The 20,849-nt window shown below is 32.7% G+C and overlaps 1 protein-coding gene across 50 annotated transcripts; it reads right to left on the minus strand.

Moving 5' to 3' along the window:
• Positions 1-678: 678 nt before the first annotated feature.
• Positions 679-8,516, minus strand: LOC114293087 (uncharacterized). 50 transcript variants are annotated; one of them, XM_082914134.1, is made up of 9 exons: positions 8,072-8,375; positions 7,904-7,964; positions 7,163-7,202; positions 6,995-7,046; positions 6,830-6,924; positions 4,819-4,934; positions 2,218-2,460; positions 2,038-2,121; positions 679-932 (listed from the first exon to the last, which is right to left on the minus strand). In XM_082914134.1, the coding sequence occupies exons 6-9, from the start codon at positions 4,870-4,872 to the stop codon at positions 909-911; spliced, it is 405 nt and encodes a 134-aa protein (XP_082770260.1). In that variant the 5' UTR covers positions 4,873-4,934; positions 6,830-6,924; positions 6,995-7,046; positions 7,163-7,202; positions 7,904-7,964; positions 8,072-8,375; the 3' UTR covers positions 679-908. The 50 variants fall into 50 exon arrangements, 49 of the variants coding, with proteins under 49 accessions (XP_082770260.1, XP_082770273.1, XP_082770254.1 ...); XM_082914147.1 differs by having other exon boundaries at positions 2,218-2,464; XM_082914128.1 differs by having other exon boundaries at positions 4,819-4,992.
• Between the last annotated feature and the right edge of the window lie 12,333 nt (positions 8,517-20,849).

Genomic DNA, 20,849 nt, shown 5'->3' on the forward strand with positions numbered 1-20,849 from the left:
AATCTAACTCAAAACGACTACCTGGATTGTTCTTCAATGCCTTATCAAAATACCACCGTAATTGATTGAACGACAAACAAGAATCCCCACACTACTAAATATCGGGGCTTTTGCGACGGTCTTAAACGTCGCAAAAGGTTCACATATCGTCGAAAAAAACTTTTTGCGACGGAGTAGCGACGGAAAATAGGGGGTGACGGAAAGGGGCGTGACAAAAAGTATTTGCAACGGTAACAAACCGTCGCTTTCTTGTAGCGACGACTAATCAATGGTTTTTGCGACGGTTTAACCTGACACAAAAAAGGAGAAAAAACTTCACTTTTAGTGACGATATTGATTGTCGTCGCTAAAACTTTTTTAACGACGGCATTTGACGTCGCGAAAAGTATTATTAGTGACGGTCTAAAACGTCGCAAAAAAAATAGAATTAAAATAATATTGTATTTGCGACAGTTTAAACCGTCGCCAAAAGTATTATTAGTGACGGTCTAAAATGTCGCAAAAAAGTTGAATTAAATTAATACCATATTTGCGACAGTTTACATCGTTGCAATAAAATTATTTTTATAAAATCAATATATATTTTATTAATTCATTCCCTTTACAAATTATTAATATTTTCTAAAATAAAATGCATTCACATCCACATCCACATCCACATCCACATCCACATTCACATCCACAAAATCATACGTATATATGTACCCCATAACAATTGTCAACTAAATATTCTTTACAAAAATATATAAAACATCCTCCAACAATACAAATAATTTTTTATATTTAAGAACTAAAATTTTTGTATCTAAAGCAAAACAAAAGTATTGACAATACAAATAAAAAATATATATATTATAACTTGTTTTAATGTCAATAGTAAACTCTAATATCGATATGTGAAGATATCATCACATGCTCAAAAGGGGTCGCACCTGCAAAAAGAAACCCAAAAAAAAAAAATCATTATTTACAATATAATTAATTTCATACCTATAGAAAATGTAAAATATTTGATATTTCTATAAATAAATAAATAAAAAAGATTGTAAGCTACAATATCGATATGCGAAGATATCATCACATTCAAAAAAGAGTTTATAAAAGACAAGTTTTCATAAACGGAAATTAGGCTCCAAATTCAAAACCGAGAAACAGTTTCGAGTCCTGTCTTTTTCTACGAGTCATTTGGGCCTAGTTAGTCATGTGTGTCAAGTTTCATTGACATCCAACGCGTTTGAGCATTTTAGTGAGTCAACCGGTTCGGAAAAAAAGTTTGTAAATAACAAGTTTTTATAAACAGAAATTAGGCTCTAGTTTCAAAATCAGGAATCGGTTTAGAGTTTCGTCTTCTCTTACAAGTCATTTGTGCCTAGTTAGTCACATGTGTCAAGTTTTGTTGACACCCAACGCCGATTGAGCATTTTGGTGAGTCAACCGATTCAAAAAAGAGTTTTTAAAGAACAAGTTTTTAAAAAACAAGTTTTCATAAATGGAAATTAGGCTCTAGATTCAAAACCGAAAATCAATTGCGAGTTCTGTCTTTTTCTACTCATCATTTGTGCCTAGTTAGTCGCGTGTGCCAAGTTTCATTGGCATCCGACATCGTTTGAGCATTTTGGTGAGTCTACCGGTTCAAAAAGAGTTTTTAAAGAATAAGTTTTCATAAACCGAAATTAGGCTCTAGATTCAAAATCGGGAATCGGTTTCAAGTTCTGTCTTCTTTTATAAGTCATTTGTGCCTAGTTAGTCGTGTGTGTCAAGTTTCGTTGACATCCGACGCCATTTGACCATATTAGTGAGTCAACCGGTTCGGAAAAAAGTTTTCTAAAGAACAATTTTCATAAACGGAAATTAGCCTCTACATTCAAAACTGGGAATCGGTTTTGATTTCCGTCTTCTCCTACAAGTTATTTGTGCCTAGTTCGTCGACATCCAACACCGTTTGACCATTTTAGTGAATCAACCGATTCAAAAAAAAAGTTTCTAAACGACAAGTTTTCACAATTGACAAGTTTTCAAAGTGTTTGAAAGTTGTACCGCATCATCTGGTGGTGGTGTATGGGGGTTCTCATCGGCCTCATAATCCGTAGGTTCACGGTGGCCACTCAATGCATCCAGTACCTATGATATTTATGGTATTCTTTGTTAATCGTATTTATATATAATAATAGAATTGTTCTTAAGTTAGATATTTATAAAACATAATTTATACCAAACCTGTTTGTTGTGATTTGTACTCCCTTCCTGAGACACAATAACCAACATTTCAGCTTTCACTTGTTGTATTTGTGTCAAAAGCTCTGCCCACATCTCCTCCCTCAATTCGTCTCTAATCTCATCCCTTAGCTCTTGTCTCAACTTTGTACGAACTTTTGAAGCATCCCAATTAGCTTGCTTTATGGTTGCATTTGACATTAACGAATCATAGTAATGAGGTGGAAATGAGTAGATTTTGGAATGCTAGCTACCACAATTTGAATACCAATGAACAAAATATTTCAATTAGCAATAGGAATAATGAAAGACATTGCAACTTTAAGACTGGCTACAATAACAATTCAATTATGTCAAATACACAAAGGCAGTCATTATACTATCTTGAGCAACTGAAAGAGAACAGGTTAACTGCTAAAAAATTTTGCATTAGCAAAATTAACATCATGATAAGCATCACAACACAACTGACAACACAACACCAACAGTTGAATTATGTCAAATAAATGTACTAAAACTGGTCATTTTAATATCTGAAAAAACTGGAGGACAAGTTCAAACCTTCGCAATTTCTGGATGTGATTGGCATTTCTATTTTAAGAAGTATTCCACTACTTTCACATCATGGTTTGTCACTTTCTCTATATTTTTAACTTTCAAGGCATCATTTATGGTAAATCCATCAATCAATCCTTGCAAGTAAGACTATGATTCCCCACTAAAGCTTGGAACCTCAGTAACTTCAGGAATTTCTGAAAGTAGCTGGAGTAGAAACTTGCTGAAGTCAGCATATACTTTCCGCTCACAAATGATGACACCCGAAAGTTTGTATTAGGACAAAAATGGATTTCCTAGTCCCAAAAATTGTTTGCTTTATGTTTTCAGAGTCTAAATCCTTCAACAAGTTTGCCCTTATAGCCACTGAAGAACTCAATCCAAATATCTAAGTCAAATCAAAGTGCAATTAGTCAATTGACTTTACACGTAAATTTGAATCGGCATATCCAATTAGTCAAGTTACCATACTCCAATGGATAGCTCAACTAGAGAGAAATTCTAAGTCTATGCTTATAAGCTGCTGCAGAATAATTCATCATAGCAGCAGCAGCAACAACAGCATCCATACTTTTTGAATTGTATACAGCTCACTAGTTATTATTCATAAACTTGTAGCATTCATCTGTCTATCCACCAATCAGTCCTCCATCTTTCTCTCTACATAGACATAGAAAGAGACACACAGACACACATACACTCTGCAATGTTTTGCAGCAAGGATCACTTGACAGTTATCTGTTGCATACTAGTTCTATATCAAAATTATGCAATGTCTAGTAATTTTCTTGATGTATTATCAGCTAATTCAGCCTATATACCAATCTCAAAAAAACATTCTGAATTGATGCATAGCATGCCAAGAAAAATAAGGTCAAATTAGCAATTTCACACAAGCCTACCTTATGTAATCAAGTTTCAAGTTATTTTGAGTCTTCATTTTATGTTTCTACGAATAAGTATGTTTCTCAATAGATTTGTTGGTAATTAATTCAATAGTCCAAAATTTCCTAACACATAAATATGACTATGAAGCTCACTGCAAATATTCTCAGAGACAAACTTGCCTAAATGATTTGAGCATGGTTTAGAATATGATGTTTCTAACAACAAAATGCCGTAAAAACCATCAAAGGACAGATGAATTTTATATAAAATTTCAGTCATGGTCATCTCAAAACTCCTCAAAAAGGATTCCCATCAATTTTGGCCATCCAAATGATATCAATCCTCATTCAAGGATTCCAAAACCAAGTTATCAAGACTCATTGACTATTTATTAATACACATGGTTGAACAATGCTAGAGTTTAGCTTTGAAAAAACACAATTTACAATATTTTAGCTGAACCCAATTTTTTGCACAAGCACAAATGATTTGAATTTAAGCACAGTCCAGTTCCAAGCAATTGCGGAGATACTTTTTTCCAATAAGCTGCACAGTGATCTTAATAGTATATAACATTCAATAAATTTCAAGCTCAAGTTTATTAACTTGAGAGCCAAGCCAGATAACTTTGTCAAGACCACCACACAACACTAATTATTAACCACAATTTTCCAATTTGTACAATCAAGCATATATGCAAAATAATTCAAGAAGAGCTAGTAGCACAGTTAACAGGTTTATTGTCATTTGAAAAAAGGGATAATTGTATTGCAAATAAGCAAATGCATTGCCAAGCGTTTGAGAATTTGGGAATTTGCCTATCTTTTTTTGCAGGAGGGTGGTTTGTGCAAGTGAAAACTGACACTTCATAACTATTTCATAGAACACGACAGAGAATATTAGCGTGGCCAGAAAGGCTAATGACCATAATGCATAAGTTGCATACCAATTTGAGAGAGAGAGACAGATGACCACAAACTCAATGCAGTCTCAACATGTGCAAGTTTAATGGTTTGTTAAAAAGTAAACAAACAATTATTTATACCAAAAATCAGCTAAAATAAGAAGAAAAAAAAATCCCCCTCCATACGTACATGTGTGAGACTGTCAATGTCTGATTTGAGCACATATTCATGAACTAGAACTAAAGAGGTAGCTTACCCACAAAAAAAAAATAAACAAACAGAAGCCGCCTCTGAGAATGTTCAACTGCATTGAAGAGTACTCTTGTAAACCTCCTGCTCCAGCTCTACTGGATAAAACTGCACAACTCCTCTCTGACTCCAGTGTAATGAATTCCATGGAGCAAAGGTTCAATTCAAACAGTGGATCGCGCTATATATTCATTCCAATTACACTGAGAATTTATAAATTTTTCTATGAACTATCACATAATAATAAATATGATGCAGCTAAGTTGGGCATCTCTTCCACTGTTGTGATTTATTAGAAGTTAAAATCAGTTCAAGTTTTTACAACCTTCAAACGATTTGGTATACGTTACTGGAACCTAGAAAGCTTAGTGAAAATTTGACAAAAGGATCATCTTTTATGTCTCCATTTCAACCAAGTGGTTACCTACTACTTACTTACCACAATACTAAAATCCAACAGGTAGTTACACAAAAACTAAACTTTTTAAAATGCTTTAAACAGTTTTTCTATGGTCAGTTACTAATACAGAAAGCACTCATGGTCATGGAGACTTGCTCAAAATCACAATCAGTAGCATGTATCCAAATTATTCAAGCCCTTTAAAGGGCTATCAGCAAGCCCCAAAAACAAAGCTTCTGTTTAGAAATTATTCAAATTATGTAAGCATATGAGGCAACTCAGCAACAATGACATATAGATATCATTACTAGCAATTTTCAAATCAATTTTTGTGCCACCAAGATTAGTAATTGAGATTGTAACTTGTAACAGAGTAAGAATTTAGTATTAAGGGACTAAGGCAACACACATTGATTGAAACAGAGAACAAGAATTTCTAATGAATTTTCACTAGCTTGTGGAAATTGGCATACTTTCATCTCTAATTGAATGTTGCTAGAGTTAAAAGAAAATTGAAAAAACAGGGAGGAAGAAAAATAGCTCATCTAGTGATATATAGTCTGCAAATTTTTTATTTTATTTTTTTTTTAAAAAAAGGGTAATAAAGCAGCATCAATTTCAGGAACACCAACTTGGCCCATTTTACAAGACTACATATTCCATGACAAAAATAGACATGATTGGCAAACCATATATTCAAATAAATAAGATTTTTGAGAACAAAATTAAACAAAAAATGATATTTACAAAAATAGGTTCTTGAATAGCAAGTTTTTTCCTTCTTATTTTGAATTTTTGGTAAACAAAACACAATATCCTTTTATATTATGTACACATTTCCAATTTAATTTACAGGCACTAGAGTTTCTATACAGAATATATACATATAATTCAAAATATGGTAATCTGATTCTGATCCACAAAATAGCCAGTACGGCAACCAAGGTAACATGAAGAGGCCATAAATGTTGTGAAGAAGATACCGTGAAATGGCAACAACCAAATATAAAACTAAAATTCAGGATCACAAAGAGAAGAAAGTTTCCATTGCTCGGAATATCATATTAGTGTCAAACCAAAAATTTCTTTATCAAATCATACTTGCATGGATTAACATGTTCCAAAGTGCCCATGTACAACACACACAGAGAATCGATATTAAGGTACATAGCCAACTTCATTCATAGAAACATTAATTCAATCCATCCTTAATTTTTGATATTTTACAAAGACTATTTACTTCTAGTAATTCTTAACAAATCATGGAGATTTTCCTGCTTGCATTGATATACAAAACTACAAACATAATAAAAATATACATCAAAACATTCTCCCCAAACTATAATCTATTTACTCAGCACCTTCTAGAAACCCCATCAAAATGGCATGGGGACATAAGAGCAACCCTCATTGGGGATTGGAGTGGGGAGAGGAGCTCTAATAAAAAAATGTTTTACAAATAGTATAGTTTCTCAACAAATAACAAAGAATTAGATCTGATTGAATAAACAAAATTAGAAAATTAGATTTGATTAGATCACAAAATTGGAAAGAAAAGTGATGAAGTAGACCATGTATGTAAAAAAAGAGAAGGACAGACAAAGATCTCAGTCAGAACCTTGGATTTTGTTGGACTTATATGTGAATCGATGAACAAAACGACATCAACTATGATAGATATGAATGTTTATAATTTGGGTTTGAGCCAAAAACCTGCGTATAGAACAACATCAAATGTGATAGATATGAATGTTTATAATTTGGGTTTGAGCCAAAAACCTACGTATAGATCTCTTTAACTCCGTCATCATCGTCTCTATGACTTGACTAAAGGGCTGAAGACAAAACCAAAAGAAATTTAAAAAAATCTGGAAATCGAATATATGGAATGGAAAGAAAACAGAGAGAGATACAGAGATCTGACTTTAGAGGTCTAACTCGTCAAACAAACCTGCACATAGATCTCCTCCTTTATTTCATCATCATCAAGTCTATCAATCAATTACGGTGATGAAGATATAAACAAACAAACAAACAAAAAAGAAAAAAAAAAAGATCAAAGATATGAAACTGAAACAAAAAATAGAAAAAGGGAAACTAAGTTGCTTCTAGCACAAATGTTCAAAGGTCAAAAAATCACAAAAAAAAAAAAACAGATCAATAAAGAGAAAAACTGAGATTGCTTTATTTTTATAGATAGACTACAAAGGTCCTATTTGGTAAAGTTGTGGGAAAGTGATTATAACTTATAGTCTAACAGCTTATATCTTATAGCTGTGAACATAAGCTGATTTTTTGACTTATAAATTAAGTTTCTCCTCCCCCACTCAAAGAATAAGTTGATTTTTGACTTACAAAAAGTTATAAACTGTATTGTTAAGCTGAACCAAACACATCAAAATAGCTTAAATTAAGTTAAAAACTGAAATAAGCTGGAAATAAGCCCTACCAAACAGGGCCAAAAATTCAGACAAAAACATAGCAAAAATGACTAAACAGAACAACAAATAGAGAAGGGTTATTATTCTATAAGGATTTTAATCTGTAATACAAATTTCGAATGCAGAGAGAAAACCCTTACCCTTCAAGCTCTAGGTTTTTATAAATTTCAAATCAGAAATTTCAAATTCGTAGTACAAATATCGAATGCAAAATTCCTAAATTAAAATAGAGAAAGAGAGAGAGTCATTACCTTCAAACTCTAGGGTTTTTGAAGAAATTAAAAGAGAGAGATGAAAACAGATGAGTGCAAACTGCAAATAAAAATGCAAATTTTGGATCTGTAAGACCGTTGGGAGAGGTACCAATTGAACGTTGATGACTTATGAAGCTTTAAGAGAGGTGATATCCATGTACTGACCGAGATCGATGGCGAGATTGAGAGAGGGTGGGCGGCGATGTCATCTTGGTGAAGGTGGATCAACAAACTGATGTCGGCGGGAGTGAACTCGTAGATGAAAGATGGAGAGAGAGAGAGAGAGAGAGAGAGAGAGTGAACTCGAAGATGGAAGATGGAAAATGGAAAGAGAAAGAGAGAGTGTGTGTGAGAGAGAGAGAGAAAAAGAGGGGTGGGAAAAATGAAAATATCAAAGGCACCAAGCGTTTGAGAATTTGGGAAATTTGGGTGTTTTGTGGCTATTAGTGACGGCACAATGATGCCCATCACAAAAAAAAAATTAAAAATATATATTTACGTCGGGCGAGAAGAACCGTCGCAAAAAATGAGCCTTTTGCGACGGATATAGGTTTGCTGTCGCAAAAATCATTGAACATATGCTTCCTTCTTTTTGAGACAGAAATTACCATCACAATAAGTGACCATTGGCGACAGGATATTAACTGTTGCAAAAAGAAGCTTTTTGCAACGACAATGTGTACCGTCGCAAAAAGTTTCGTGTCATATATCCCTTTTTCTAGTAGTGCCATATATACTACATTTTGCTTTTTCAACCCCCAACCAACCACAGTTATAATTGGTTAAGACCTCATACTTGTCTTTCATTTCTTTGACAACATCCACTGGATGAGTTAAAGGTTTTGCACTTACCTCTTCAAGTATCAACCCAGAAACTAAGCTGGAAGTCATCCTAGCATGTTTACTAGTACGAACCTCCACACCACACATATGTTCATTGTTCAAAGTTCTTATGTAAACGAACCCATTTGTTTTTTCAACTAAAGCATGTACATGCTACATACATCCCCTTGATTCCTTATATGCACATTCTGTCGTAACCCTCAACTTGTCATTTTTATCATACGTAAAATGAAAACCAACCTCAATAGCATACTTGCATAAAGCAGTATGGAACTCAACCACACCTTCAAGATCCAGAGAAATTTAAAACTTATATACACCTTCAAGATAGCAAAAAACACTGCACTGCCCATCTAAACTGAAAGAAAAAACACAAAAAATAACTTTTGCTTAGAGAAACAAAAACTTATATTCACTTTGAACTACAAACTTATAATTTTCTCTGAACTACAAACTGAAAGTGAATAACAAACTTATAATTTTATCTAAACTACAAATAAAAGTCCAGAGAAATATAAGAACTTATGTTCACTTTCAGGATCACAAAAACAAAAACACATTAACATCAAATTGACAAAAATGCTAACTCTTCCACACAAACGCAGAGAAACTCACAGAGAAGATCTATTATACTCACAAAGCATTCAATTGAGAAAAAAAAAAAGATAATAACAAACTTATAATAACATCTCCATAACAAATTACAATTTTCTCTATGATTTTCACTGGACTACAAACTTACAATTTTCTCTGTGATTCTATCTACATTAGAAACTTATAATAATATGTCCATATGAATTTATAATTTTCTCTATGATTTTCGTTGGATTATAATAACAAACTTACAATTTTCTCTAGACCATACCAACAAAAGTGCAGAAAAAACAAGAACAAAACTTAAAGAATAAAAAATGATAAGAAATTTACACTTATCTCTAGTTTAAAGAAATTTCTCTTGTTTGAAAAAATAGAGAACAAAACTTATCATTGATAAGCATGTTGATGAAAAACAGAGCACAAAAAATGAACTCTAAAAATTAAAATCAACTCCACTGTCAACTCTCTTTGAAATTGATCAAAAATTAGAGAATGAATAATAAACTCTAAAAATCAAAATCAACTCTATCAAGCTAGCCTCTCTCTAAAATTGATCAATAACAGAGAATGAAAAATCAACTCCAAAAATTATAAACAACCTCACTGAGCTAGCCTCTCTTTTAAACTGAAATCTCAAAACAAAAACCTAATGGAAAAATATACTCGAAAAACTAATATGAAATCGAAATCCTTACATAAAATTCAAAAAGAAAAATCGAAATCCATGTGGAATCTTCATCGAAAACATACCTGATTCAACTCCACTGAAAAACCTACATGATCAATACCGTTGTAACACCTACACAGTCATAGCAATCTCCATCGTCAAGTCAACTGTAACACTTGCAAAATCCCTACAAAATCTCCCACGAAATCTCCACCGTGAAGTCAGTTTGCCAAAATCTCCACCGAGAAGTCAACAATAGAATATTCAGCTTGCCAAAATCCAAACAAACTTATGTTATAACGAAGGGTAAATTAGGCATTTTATAACCTAAAATAAGGTTGAGGGACCTTAGGCATCAAAAAGTATTATTGTAGACCTCTCCTCCTATCAAAAGTTGGGCAGGGATCTTAGACCAATTTTCCCTAAAACTTATATTTCAATAGATCATTTTTCCCATATTATAAGTATTATATGGATTATTTTACCTTTATAGACTTTTATTATAACATATACTAACATATCACTCGTGCTATGCACGGGATAAAATAATATATTATTTAATAAAAATATGATAATTATATTTAATTTTTATATTATGTAAAATAAAAGTTAAATGAAAGTTAGCTAATTGGGATTTTTTTAATTGTTTAAAATTAAAAAAATTTAAAAAATTAGTATGAGATATTGATCATAAGCCTTCTCACTAAAAATCTCATTTTGCTTATATAAATGGGAGTATAAGATTCACTTTATGTAAGTGAAACAATTCACTTTTTCCTTCTTTTCTCGATGTGGGATTATAAAATAAAAGTTAAATGAAAGATAGCCAGTAGAGATTTTCTCAATTGTTTAAAAGTTAACAATTATTTGGGTAGGAAGTTTATTTCAAATCAAGCAATCTTAGCCGTTTAATCTTTAATTAGACCAATCTTTAATTTATTTCAAATCAAACAAAGTTAACCAATATATTTTGATAAAACTGCAAAAATCGCAGTTAAACTAGCAAATCAGTTAAATCGAAAACGGTTCACCCTATCAGCTAGGTCAAAGTATCAACCAACTTATACAAAAATTAATTAATTAAAACTTTTAAATTTTATTTTAATTAAAATTTAAACTGTCTTGAACTGAAATATACACAACACTACAATATTAAATGGGAGCATAAGGTTTATATAGTGAAATAACTCAATTTTTTCTCTTTTTCTTGATGTGGGATTGTAAAATAAAATTTAACAGTTATTTGGACGGGAAGTTCATTTCTAATCAAGCAATCTCAGTCGTTCAATTTTTAATAATGTCAATCTTAGTTTATTTCAAATCAAACAAATCTAAGTAATATATTTTGATAAATCAGCTAAAACTGTGGTTAAACCAGTGAATCAGTCAAAAAACGATTCAGCCTAATCGGCTAAGTCAAAAGACCAACCAATTTATAACAAAATTAATTAATTAAAACCTTTAAATTTTATTTTAAAATTTAAACCATCTTGAACTGAAACATGCACAATGCTATAATATTAAATGAGAGTATAAGATTCACTTTATATAAGTGAAACAACTCACTTTTTACTTCTTTTCTCGATGTGGTATTGTAATTATTTTAAAGTTAAATATTGTGAGAGTTTCAAAATCTCATACAAAATTATTTTTAAAATTAAAACGTCTATGTGTGATTGTACAATAAAAGTTCAATGGAAACTACCAATGGAGATTTTATTAATTGTTTATTGTATAAAAAAATGGTATTGGTTAGAGGGCTTCTCACTAAAAATCTTCTTTTGTTTATATAAATATGAGCATAAGATTCACTTTATATAAGTGAAACAATTCACTTTTTTCCTTCTTTTCTTGATGTGGGATTATGAAATAAAAGTGAAATGGATATACATAAGATTTATTTTATATGAGTGAAACAATTAACTTTTTCCTTCTTTTCCTATGTAAGATTGTAAAATAAAAGTTAAATGGATATGTACATTGGATTGCAGATTGAAACTGTGTTTACAAAAGCACCTTCACATTGATATGCTAGGAGTATTATATATGTGTTCTTAAAAAAACAAACAAAAAAAATTGGCATTGATTATAGGGCTTCTCACTAAAAATCTTCTTTTGCTTATATAAATGAGAGCGTAAGATTCACTTTATATAAGTGAAACAATTCACTTTTTTTCTTCTTTTCCCGATGTGGGATTGTAAAATAAAAGTTAAACGGAAGCTAACCAATGGAGATTTTCTTAATTGTTTCAAAATTAAGAAATTTCAATAATTTATATAAACTGGAGCATAAGATTCACTTTATGTAAATAAAACAATTCACTTTTTCTTCTTCTTTTTTCCCGATTTGGGATTGTAAAATAAAAGGTAAATGGAAGCTAGCCAATGGGAATTTTCTTAATTGTTTAAAATTTTAAAAATTCAATAATTTTAGAGTGAGGGTTTAGACCTTCTAGAAAGCTTCTCCCTTAAAACTCCCTTTATAAGATTCATTTTATATAAGTGAAACAACTTACTTTTTCTTTCTTTTCCCGATGTGGGATTGTAACACTTTATATGAGTGAAACAACTCACTTTTTCTTTCTTTTCTCAATGTGGGATTGTAATTATTTTAAAGTTAAATATCACGAGAGTTTCAAAATCTCATACAAAATTATTTTTAAAATCAAAATATGTGGGATTGTAAAATAAAGTTAAATGGAAGCTAGCCAATGGGGATTTTCTTAATTGTTTAAAATTAAGAAAATCAAAAAAAATGATTATGAGATATTGATCATAGGGCTTCCCACTAAAAATCTCATTTTGCTTATATAAATGGGAGCATAAGATTCACTTCATGTAAGTGAAACAATTCACTTTTTCTTTCTTTTTCTGATGTAGAATTGTAAAATGAAAGGTAAATGGAAGCTAGCCAACGGAAATTAGAAAGGCATAGTTTAGGTTGGTAGATTTATCATACTCGATCATTTTGTAGACTCATGTGCATATTAAAAAAAATATCAAATTCATTCTAAAGTCATGTTCATGTGATTTTAATGTATTTATCTTTAATAAAAATATATAATTTATTTATAAAATTATATATTATTTATTTTTAAAAATTAAATATAATAAAATTATGTGATTATAAATGATAGTTTCGCTCAAAGTAAATCGAACTTTAATTTGTTCAGAATGTTGCTAATAAAAACTGAAAATGAATCGAAGTCAATAAACTGACCTCTTCTCCTCTCCGACATGTGCCTTGTTACATTGCCATCCATGTGGTCATAATCGTGGAATTAACTTGCATCACTACATCATTGCATTTGGAGCAAAATATTGTTTTAAAAATATAATTAATTGTAGTCATGCAAGCAAGATAGACCCATTTGGGGGAGATGGGTGATGGCCTCTAAATTTTTAAACCTTTTTATAATAATAATAATAACATTAATTATTAAAAAAATCCTTTAAATTATATAAGTTGACCTCCTGTCACGACCCAAACCCGGCCCTATGGGTTTAGCACCGTAACCGGCCAGTAATCCGAGATTACCGAAGGCCTGCCTAACAGTAAACCAGTAAAACAGAGTACAGGGCCTGGCGGAAGCCAATATAGTAAATGAACAATGTCCAATGAGCTGTGACAGTCTACACATACATGCACAATCATTCAGAACAGGGATCTAATCCCTATTAAACGGTACAGTAACAGTCTATACAGTCTATACAGTAAACAAAACAGTTACAGGGACGGACAGGGAATATTAAAACACCCCAAAGCCGAAGCTTGAACGGCTTAGAACCTCACAGTGAGGCACAGTGGTTGGCTGACAAAACAAAAACTTGCCTGACGCTCCTAGCAGCGGTCCAGTGCCTGAACACCTACATATATATATGAGCAGTGAGCTAAAGCCCAGTGAATAACATAATACGTAAAGAGGTTTAGGATGAATGTCTTTTCAATATTTAAACAGTTCATTGATTCAGTACATCGGTCAGTCAGTTTGTGGCTCATATTGATGCCGTAACAGTCATTTAGAAATCATAGTAATCGTACGTGGCACATCCGTTAGCAGTACTAGTAGCAGCGTCAGTACAGTAGCAGTAACGGTAACAATATAGTAACAGTACAATAGCAGTACAGTAGCAGTAATAGTAACAGTAATAGTACAGTGGCAGTACAGTAGCAGTAACAGTAGCAGTACAGTAGCAGTACAGTAGCAGTAACAGTAACAGTAACAGTAACAATACAGTTCTTATGGACTCAAGAGGTGTCTCGCACAGATTCTAGAGGTGGCTCACTTTGTAGCACTTAGTTCCGTGCAGCACTTTGCTCCAAGTTTCACAGATTATAACAGTCATATGTGGTACATCCAGTAGCTAAACAGTACAGTAGGTCTTAATAGACCGGGTCTTAATAGACCAAACAGTGAATGATGGCCATCATATCAGTAAACAGTAGTGGTTCCAATATGGGAACCGACAGAGATCTCTGTAACAGTAGTTGTCAATAACAGTAGTTGCTAAGGATGCCACAATACAGTTCAGAATATAGGTCATACATTCATTCATTCAGTTAACAATACCGTTCAGAAACAGTTCAGTTTAATTGTTCAGAAGATAATCAGTTTGAACATATCTTTACACAAATGTTACTCACAGAGTTCTGGGCTATAGTAAGCTAGAGCGTCTCCTCGGAAGTCAACCCTACACAATCAACAGATCGAACACACACTAAGCTACATAGTTGGGAAAGATAATAACTTAACCCCTAATGCCTCGGTGTGTTCTACATCTATATCCTCATTAAGATATCTTAAACTAGGCCTAAGAATGCCTAGAATGGGAAGAGGATGCAAAGATGCACTCAGAAAACATTTTCAGAAAATCAGAGTTCCCGCTCGAGCGTGGGTTTCCCCGCTCGAGCGGACATACTGACAAAGGTCTCCGCTCGAGCGTGCATTAATCCGCTCGAGCGGACTGTAAAACAGTGCAAGATGCTGGGAGCTCGAATTCCCCGCTCGAGCTTCACTTTCCCCGCTCGAGCGGGAGACCAAAATCTGGAAAATCCAGATTTGAACTCCAATGCTCAGATCAAGTTCCAATGCATCAAATTCGATCCTTTTGGGCTAATTTTCTGGAAAACACTTCAAAACTCATAGTATAACATGTTTCAAAGATCAATTTGAGAAATCAAAGCCCAAAGGTAGTTCAATTAAACATGATTTCAAACCAAGTTTCAAGAACAACAACTCAAATGTGACATGCATGGCTTTAATCAACTTCAAAGCTCCAAAGTAAGTTCAAATGAGTCTAAACTTCCAAAAACATGATGAATTCATGATCTACTCTCAAGACATGAACATGCATGTGAGGAATTATGAACTACAACCTCAAAACTTAGCGATATAAACATGCATGCAACAATTAAGCTTCATTTCAACAACTTAAGCTAGTTCTATGCTCAAATCACTACTTTTGACATGAATCATGCAAGAACAAGCTCAATTCATAACAAGAGGGTAATTACACTACCTTAGGTCTTGTAGTTCAAGAAATGAAGCTCAAATGGGCAACCTACACTTCAAATCTTCAAGTTCTCTAAGCCAAATCACAATGAAATCAAGTTATTTCCTCTCTCTCTCTCTAGTTCGGTTATGCTCTCAAAATGAGCTGAGGAAATGTTTTGAATGAAGTGTAATATGATTCAAAGATGGTCCATATAGTGGGCCACTAAGTGGTAGAATAGTAAATAAGTCCAACTCTTGTAATTGACTACTATTTAATCTAATTTAGTCATACTAAATCACATTTTAGATAAATATGCCAAAAAAAATCATATAAATTCCAATGGTCACAAACATCAATTAATTTCAGATTCGGCCGCCGATAAGGCCTTCAATCTGTAGTTTAATGCATATGACATAAACAGACAATTTGGCAGTCAAACAGATAGACAATGCTTTTAAACAGATACAGTCAGTCAGTCAGTTCTGGATTTCAGTCAGTTCGATTACCAATCGTAATCAGTCTCAGTTTAGCAGTAATCAGCGGCTAATCAGTAATCAGTGACGAGGGTTGTTACACCTCCTATTAGAGTGTCACGACCCAAACCCGCCCCCATGGATTTAGTATCGTAACCGGCCAGTAATCCTTGGATTACCAAAGGCCTCTTGACTAATTAACATAAAGTTAGGGATTGCGGAAGCAAATAATCAAGACATACATAGTCCATAGAGCTGTGCTGACATATATGGAACAGATAACTTGAAACTTTTATAAACATAGATGCAATATTTACACATCACTCCAAGTACACGTTATCAGTCATCTTGCCCAAACATAACATAGTATAACAAAGTCTAGCATGATTACAAAAACAACCATGAAACTTGACTTCAATCAGAACCTCCTCGGGAGGCACAACGGTTGGCTGACAAAACTGAAACTTAAGCCGTCAACTTTGGGCCTGGTCACGTGCCTGCTTACCTACATGCATATTATAAATAATGAGCGATCGCCTAGTGAATAATAACAGAGTAAAGACTTTAATTAATGATGCCCATAACATAACTCCAATCTCATAGCAAACAGAATCATAATCACATAACGAAATTGAATCATAATCTTGTCCGTATTCAAATCATGTGCGGTACATCCATTAGCACAAACATGTCTCTTGGGTCAAGCTTATTATGTTCCATGAAGGAACCTCCGGTACCGGGTAACATGTCTCATACATAGGCCACGGTATTGTTTCCCTTGGGCGAGGGCCTTTGCCATGGTATTATTTCCCCCGGGCCTGGGCCTGGGCCACAGTATTATCCCCCGGGCTGGGGCCTCATGACCATAAGCCACAGTATTATGTCCCCTGGGCGAGGGCCTCTGCTAAGGATATCACAATTACGTTTCAAAGAAAATTGGACAATCATTCATTCATACAAAACATAGCATTTCAAAAACTTATCATCTCATATCATCAGAAGATAATTAAAGTTAAACATAACTTTATAGAGTTATTACTCACAGATAATTGGTAGCTCCAATTACGTGGCAAGGTAGGCAAATCACTTATCCTGAGGCGCGTGACCTACATAACATGGCAGATTCATACATTGAAACACACGCTCAATTGTACATGACTTATTTCGTTTGTTCTTAGTGTGTTTTTAGCCTTTAACCTCATTATGGAGTCTTAATCATGGCCTAGGAATGCTTAGGATGGAATGAGGATGCAAAAATGCACTTAAAAATATTTTCCAAACTTGTTGAAAACAGGGTCCACGCTCGAGCGTGGCTTTCCTCGCTCGAGCGGACATGCAAAAAGTGAAGGTTCGCTCGAGTGTGAATTCCCTAGCTCGAGCGGACTGTAAATTTTAACAAAAGTACTGGATGCATGAATTTCACGCTCGATGGACGCTTGACCTCCGCCCGAGCGTGAGACTCAGACCTTCGCTCGAGCGTGAAGTCCCTCGCTCGAGTAGACTGTAAATCACATGAACTTCTGAGTACATGCATTTCATGCTCAAGCATGACTCACATCGCTCGAGCGGAAGTGCACATACTCAAGATGTTCGCTCGAGCATGGAGTCCCCCCGCTCAAGTGTGGATCAAATTTCTGGAACTTTCCAGATTTGATCTTCAAGTTCAAACTCAAACATTAAAGCATCAAACTTCATTTTTATGGCCAAAACTTGAGAAAACACTTAGAAACTCATAAAACAACATGTTTAAAGGACCATTTCAAGAAATCATGGCCTAATGACATGCCAATTGTACTAAATTCAACTTGAAACTCATGAATAACCCAAGAACATGACATGCATGCAATTCTTTGAACCAAAGCTTCTTAAAACATGATCAAGTGTTACCAAACAACATAAAACTCATTGTTCTCCCAAAGTTAAAGTGAATACAAGACATGCGTGAGGGAATTCTTTGAAAACACATTTAAAACCTCATGAAATGCACATGCAACCACAAAACTATTCTCAATCCCAATCTTTAGCTCAATTCTTGCGTTAATCAACTTAGCCCTCTTGTTTTCATGCATTAGAGTCTAGACTTCAAGGCTATAAGACAAAATTCTTACCTAAAGGCTTGAATTTACAAGTATAAAAGTTGTAGCTCCCAAATTCTCTTTAATTTGCCAACAATTCTAGCAATCCTCCTTTCCTCAAGCTTTTGATTTCAATCCTCCTTCCCCTCTCTCTCTCTCACGTGTGTGTATTGAAGGCCCAAAGGTGTAATCAAAATAGATGGAAAGAGATGAGTGGGTTCATAAAAGAAATGGTGCCTAACTAGTTTAAGTCATAGGCAACTAAGTGGGATTAAATTAATCTTATTTAACCGTTCCGAAACGAATTTCAATTAAACCTACCATAAAATCCTATAAATTCTAATTAACACATAATTCAGATCAATTTCTGTATCGGACACCGATAAGGCCTTCAATTCGCAAATTGGACTAAGACACAAACAGATCTTCCTACGCAAAATAGATATAAACACAGATAATGCAACACACATGCAAATTAATTCAGAATTCCTCCTTAATTACTGTTACGCATAATTAATCGTGGATTAATGTTAATCATGGGTCGGGGTTGTTACATAGAGAGACATATTTTCTTCGTACAGTTTGGTGAACTATCAATTTAAATTATGACAAAAGCTTCCAACCTAAAATATCCTAACCTAAACAATTCACTTTTTCGTTCTTTCCTGATATAGGATTATCAAATAAAAGTTAGCCAATAGAAATTTTCTTAATTGTTTAAAATTAAGAAAATCAAGAAAATTAGTATGAGATATTGAAACTCTCACAAGGCTCCTTACTAAATGGGATGTGAGCATAAGATTCTCTTCATATGAGTAAAACAGCTCATTTTTTTCTTCTTTTCCCAATGTATGATTATCAAATAAAAATAGTTATTTAAAATTAAGAAAATCAAGAAAATTAGAATGAGGGCTTTGAGCTCCTAGAAGGCTTCTCACTAAAAAGTCTCTTTTCTTTATATATATAGATTATACCATATATGAAGGAGAGAGAAAATCATTTATTAAATATATTTCATTTATGATATATATAAAATATTATATATAAATATAGAAATTATTATTCTTAGTGTTTGTTTGCCTCAATGTGAGGGATTCCCTTTATTAAAAATCTTCCTTCACCATTATTTTACAATAAGCTACTGACATGGAATCTGTTATATAAGGAAAATTGTATTTTTAACTCACAAATCTTGTGAGAGCTCCATTATTTCAATCCTAATTTCTTAATTTTTTGATTAAAAATATATATATATATTTCGGTATTACCCTAAACCCTATTACCCATTATTACTTATTAAATTTCCATATTACCTTAAACTCTATTACCATTAGTATCCATTACTACCTACTAACCTAAACCCTACCACAGCACACCGCAACCTAAAGAAAAAAGGTCTTTTTAACCCACAAACCGTGTGGGAGCTCCATTATTCCAATCATAATTTCTTAATTTTCTGATTAAAAAAAATAAGTAGTGTTTGGAAGAGTTTTGGAAATATGATTTGAGAATAGAGTTGTATTTTGAATTTATGTGTTTTAGAATTATGATTTGAGTGTAGAAGATTTGTTTAGTTAGGAGTTTGAAAAGAGTTTTGAATTGAATCGGCAATTTTTGATGTGACATATGATATCTGATACAAAAACTTACAACTCATAACCAAACATACAACTCAATAATCTATTCAAAGCTCATAAAAAAAAATTTAATTTCGAAAATATTGTTTTATTAAAAATATTTATAAAAATAAAAAAAAAATAAAAAATAAAAAACTTGCCTTGTGCTGGTTGACCGGACGACCGGTTAAGCCAAATTTCAAAAAAAAATCCCGCATGACTCATAATTTTCTGTAGAGTTTTTTTTTTTGTTGTGGAAATATAATTTGAAAGATGTATCCAAACATGACATTGGAATTGTAGGGGTGAAATTATGGTTTGAAAATCTATCCAAACACAGCCGTAATGTTTCCGTATTACCCTAAACCCTATTACCCATTATTACCCATTAAATTTCTGTATTACCCTAAACCCTATTACCCATTACTACCTACTAACCTAAATCCTACCACAGCACACAGCAACCTCAAGAAAAAATTTGGGCAAGAGAGAGAGTTCACATAAAGTAAGACAGAATTTTGGAGCCTTCTTATCACAGCGGCAGCAGCTTTGGGATAGACTTTTGGAAGAAAAACATTTCAAAGTCTGTGAGTAAATCATTTATTTTTTAATATATTGATTATATTTTAAATTAATTAAGAATGATTGTATTCATCAGGTTCACATAAAATATTAATTATTGATGATGATTAGATTGTATTTTGTAATTGTGATTAAAACTTTGTTTATTTTTCAATATTTTATCTTTAATCTATGTTTTTTGAAGAAAAAAAAAATTAGATTGTATTCATTAGGTTCACATAAAGTACGCACTATTGATGATAATGATTAGATTATTTTTTATAATTAGGTTTTTTAACTCACTGTATTTTTCAACAAAAAAAAAAATGGTTGTGCTTAATTTACGATTGAGTTTTTAACTCACTATGCTTTTTGATAAAAAAAAAAATGTATTTTTTAATTATCAAGTGACTTTATTGCTTTTTTTTATGAGAAAAAATGTAATTGTATATTTTTACACTCTATTTTGATCATACGGTGATTTTATTTTTTTAAAATGATTATTTTTTTTATTTAATATATGTTTTTTGAAGAAAAAAAAAAGATTGTATTCATGTTTTTTTAATACAATCATACGGTGATTGTATTTTTAGTCTATGTTTTTTGAAGAAAAAA

Source organism: Camellia sinensis, chromosome 2 (assembly GCF_055761805.1).
Source record: "Camellia sinensis isolate YWXY chromosome 2, ASM5576180v1, whole genome shotgun sequence".
Classification (NCBI taxonomy): domain Eukaryota; kingdom Viridiplantae; phylum Streptophyta; class Magnoliopsida; order Ericales; family Theaceae; genus Camellia; species Camellia sinensis.